We start from the raw sequence: 4,383 nt of genomic DNA, 5'->3' as shown, positions 1-4,383 counted from the left end.
ATTGCCTATTACTTAGTAAAGCATAAATAATTTTAATATCTCAAAAACCAATTCAAGGGTTTTTCTCCTTCTGAACGTCCAATATCCCCTTAAAAACTACAGTAGACCGTGCAATCTCTCCTACAAAAATTAGAGAGTCACTATTTAGCATCGGCTGCTAAGTAAATACTACTAAGTAACTAAGAAAACTTTTGTTCCAGGCTAAAATAGTTCAAAATAGTCAAAAATTAACGATGGCAAAGTCTAGCAAGCATCCAAAAATCACATATCCTTTTCAGCAAAATTTACTGTTTTTCTGATTATTTAATTTTTGTTCATAATAAAATTTTTTAAGTTCATCTGCTATGTCTTTCATTGTTCTGATTCTTTACTCATAATATTGAAATAATCTGTTCTAATATTATAAAATTTGTTTACGAAAACCTCATAAGAAAGTAATTTAAGTGAAGCTGTAATTGTTATCGATTTATTTTCAGTTTTTATAAAAATCCATTTCTAATCCTCATAAGCGCCAAATCTCCTAATCTGCAAGAATAGATTGAGAAAAGGAAATTTCTTGGTTTCATTATTACAGTTGTTTCATTAAATTAAAGAAAAGAATGTGTGTGCAAAAACAAAATGGTAATTAGATTTCATCAGCGAAAATTTTTAGGGATGAATAAAAATAAAATTTCAATAAAAATTTATATTTAGAATATTTAGATAGTTTTCTTAACATTTTGTTCGAGTGTAAAGTGAAACCTTAATATTTGCAAATCATTGCTGCTATTTCTCTGTCTCTTTTCCTCTATTATATACTGTCCCTGGCTAAATTATTAGACGCACTATAAAATTCTATGTAAAATCTTAATTATCAGGTGATACTATACAGCCTTATTGTTTTTAATCTGTTTAAACCGGTTTGTATTTGCTTACGTTAGTGCATTAATTGGTTAACATTGTAATGCAATACGTATAAAATAAATACAAATAGGAAGTATACAAAAAATCTCCTGAATAAAAACCCATTTCATGTAAGTTTAAATGTAAAAATATTGCATGTAAACAAGTGCAGAGCATGTAATTAATTAAAAACTACAGTGCGTCTAATAATTTGATCAAATTATTTCAATATACTAATATAATACCTGATGCAGTAAATATTTTATTTTTATATAATACATCGTCTAATTTGTCCAATTGTCGAATTTATATTATGTAGGGTAAACTAACCAGTGAAGGAACACTTAAGCTTCGCTTGCCTTTTAAAAAATCATATTAATTTCAAAATTCATAATTTTAGTTAAATGACAGTGTCCACATATTTGCTACTAATTGCAAATTAAGTAAAAAAATTGTAGATAACCTACATAATATTGTTTCAAAGTTTTGGAGGTTCAAATAACAAGTAGTAAGAAGACCAAGAGAAGGAACAGCTCTTACCAGTGAAGGAACACAAAATTTCCCAGTAAAGGAACACTTAATTTTGGTTATTTTTTAATGCTCTTTATGAATTTATATGCCATACAAATATCTAAAAACAAGCCTATTCTTGAAATTTTAACATACAAATACTTAGAAAATGTTAACTTTTTTTGTAATCATTAATTGAAAAGTAAAGTGTCAACATATTAACACATACTGTTCATTCACTGGGAAATCTATGCCCAGTAAAGGAACATGCCTGTTCCTTCACTGGTTAGAAGTTATTTTTTGTATTTTTAACATACTTTTGATGCAAAACATCACTAAAGGTACAAGAAAATTAAAGTTTTTCTTTCATTTTCATTAACTTAGAAAAGACCCATTAAAAAGGAACACTTGTTCCTTCACTGGTTTTTTATCGTTTGGTGATCCAGTGAATAAACACTCCCTTATCTAAATACTTGACTATGATGCTTAAAAAAATAAAACGTAACTTCAATAACTATATTTTGAAGTTTTATTTTCACAGTGAGAAAAATAAAATTATTACGAATCAAGGTGTTGCAGAGATAATAACAAATTTAAAATTTTTCCAGAGAAGTCTATGTGACCAGTTAATTCAAAACAATGCTAGATGACTTCCTATTGTTTGGCAGTAAATTATTGTTACCAATCAATCTAAAGAAAAACTTTCAAATTCTTATTTTCAATCAATATATATGAAATGTTCCTTCACTGGGTATTTGAATAGTGACACGACCCACCCTATTTGTGTAGGGTTTACGTCAAGCAGAAAATGTACAATAAATAGAAATAAAAGTTACAGAAGTACCCAAAGGGGCAAACAGCCAGTCAAAAGACCATAGTAATAAAATCAAACACAATAAAATCACAATGTAATAAAGTCGAACACAAAAAAGTTAAAATTACTGAGAAGTTAAACACCATCGTAATGGAAAAATGCAGGTAAAACCGATATAAAGAAATTGTAAACAGTTGACATTGATAAAAAAAACCCATGAAAGCGTAAAATCAAGCCCCAGTAGAAAAGATGAATGACAAATTAATAATGAGTAACATAAAATCATTAAAGAAAAAACATTAAAAATGGAATAAAGTAAAACATTAAGTTAAAAGCCGATGAACTGCCTGAGACACCCAAGAAGTAGGGAGCGCAGGTTCCGGGTCTTATTGCCTGTCTCCGAGTACATCTTCCAGTATTTGTTTAATAATAGAGATGATAATTTTTCTGCAGGCCAAATTGACAAAACATTGGTGTTGATAAGAATTGGTAAAGTCATTGTCACGAAGTGTCCGGAATTGGGAACAACTAAAAATTATATGATCGATTGTCTGTTGTTCCCCACAGTAATTGCATTGAATGTTTTTATTAAAAAGTCTACTTTGATGTTCTCCGAACACTCCATGACCGGTTAAAAATTGGTTAAAATAAAAATTTGCCTGCAGTCTGTTTAGTTTTGGATCCTTGAAGAATTTAAAAGTTTGCCTGCCCTTCCCAGAACTCTGCCACTCCCGCTTCCAGCCACTCATATTGTGTGATTTGACCACGGTTTTAATTTGGGCATTGGAACTGGGGACTTCAATTGAGATGTTGCAGTCACTCGTGGCTTCTTTTGCTGCCCGATCCGCCTCCTCGTTGTCTTGAATGCCCGCATGGGCTTTGACCCAATTGCAATCAATATTGTCATGCCAAAGAAGTTTTATCTCTTCCACAAGTTTTGAAATGGGCTTTGGATTGTTTAGTGCTTGCAGCGAGGACAGCGAATCGGAGTAGATGGTTACCCTGGGATAATCCATGTCAGAAAGCCATTGCCTTTTAATTGAAATAGCCTTTTTAATTGCCACGAGCTCTGCAACATAAACGCTAGAGTTATTGGTGAGTCTGATGGAGGCCACCTCAATAGTCTCACCATCCAGTTTCGCAATCATGCCAGAGCCTGTTCTATCTTCCTTATCCTTAGTATTGGGGTTGGCAACCTCCATCCTCGAACCATCAGTAAAAATTTCAAGTCCCGTATTGGTTGGTAGAGACTTACCGTAGGGAACAGAAGGAAATGTGGATGGGTGAAGCCTAGATGGAGGACAGTCAGGACGTGCAGCCTGTAAAACAGCCCTAATATCCGAGTCAAAGTCTTCCAGTCGCCACTGCCACCTAAGTCGTTTGACACAAATATCATTAATTACTTTAAGGTGAATAGGCTCCACCTTCGCCAGTATCTGGAGGGCCTCTGTGCTGGTAGTTGCATAAGCTTTAGTTATGAGTATTAGCGAGGACCTTTGGATGGAATTTAATTTTTCATTGATCCGATTAGTATTACGATACCAGACACTGGCGGCATATAAAATAATGCGTTCTGTGGCCCGCAGGTAGATGGTTTTAAGCATTTTTGGCTTAAGTCTCCAGGTCGCCCTGGCCACCCTTTTAATAAGATTGTTAAAGTTTCCTACTCTCTCCTTGACCTGGTTAAGATGAGGTATCCACGTCAAGGCTTGGTCAAGTAAAATACCCAGGTATTTAAGAGTTTGGACCTGTTTAATTGAATATGTATGATTATTGCTCATTTTAATATTCGGTGGTCTTACGATTTTCTTTCTACTCTTGGGAAATGTGATGCAATACGTCTTTTTGTCACTAAATTTGAGTTTATAAGCGTTAGCCCATTTCGAGAGTTCGGTAAGACAGCGGGTGGCCAGTTGGTCAAATCGATATAAAATTGGGTGTCTCAACAACATAAAAAGATCATCCGCGAAAGCTATTAAGCGGCAATCATTAAAATCAACATCGATAAAATCATTAAAATTAATATGGTTAAAATGATGGTGTTGTGGCAAACAGTGTTGATATAAATAATCCTTCACTGGGTAGTGTTCCTTCACTGGTTGATTTACCCTGTCGTCGTCTAATTTAACTAAATGATACACGAACGTAAACAAGTGCAAACCATTTTGAGACACATA

The 4,383-nt window shown here is 33.3% G+C and overlaps 1 protein-coding gene across 1 annotated transcript; it reads right to left on the bottom strand.

Moving 5' to 3' along the window:
- Positions 1–2,592: 2,592 nt before the first annotated feature.
- Positions 2,593–3,987, bottom strand: LOC107449072 (uncharacterized). The gene has a single exon (XM_016064495.2). The coding sequence runs from the start codon at positions 3,985–3,987 to the stop codon at positions 2,593–2,595; it is 1,395 nt and encodes a 464-aa protein (XP_015919981.2).
- Between the last annotated feature and the right edge of the window lie 396 nt (positions 3,988–4,383).

The sequence above is a fragment of the Parasteatoda tepidariorum genome, chromosome 4 (assembly GCF_982258835.1).
Source record: "Parasteatoda tepidariorum strain Cologne lab strain chromosome 4, Ptep-v5.0, whole genome shotgun sequence".
Classification (NCBI taxonomy): domain Eukaryota; kingdom Metazoa; phylum Arthropoda; class Arachnida; order Araneae; family Theridiidae; genus Parasteatoda; species Parasteatoda tepidariorum.
Note: the sequence above shows the minus strand (reverse complement) of the source record. Positions and strands in the feature narration are given on the sequence as shown.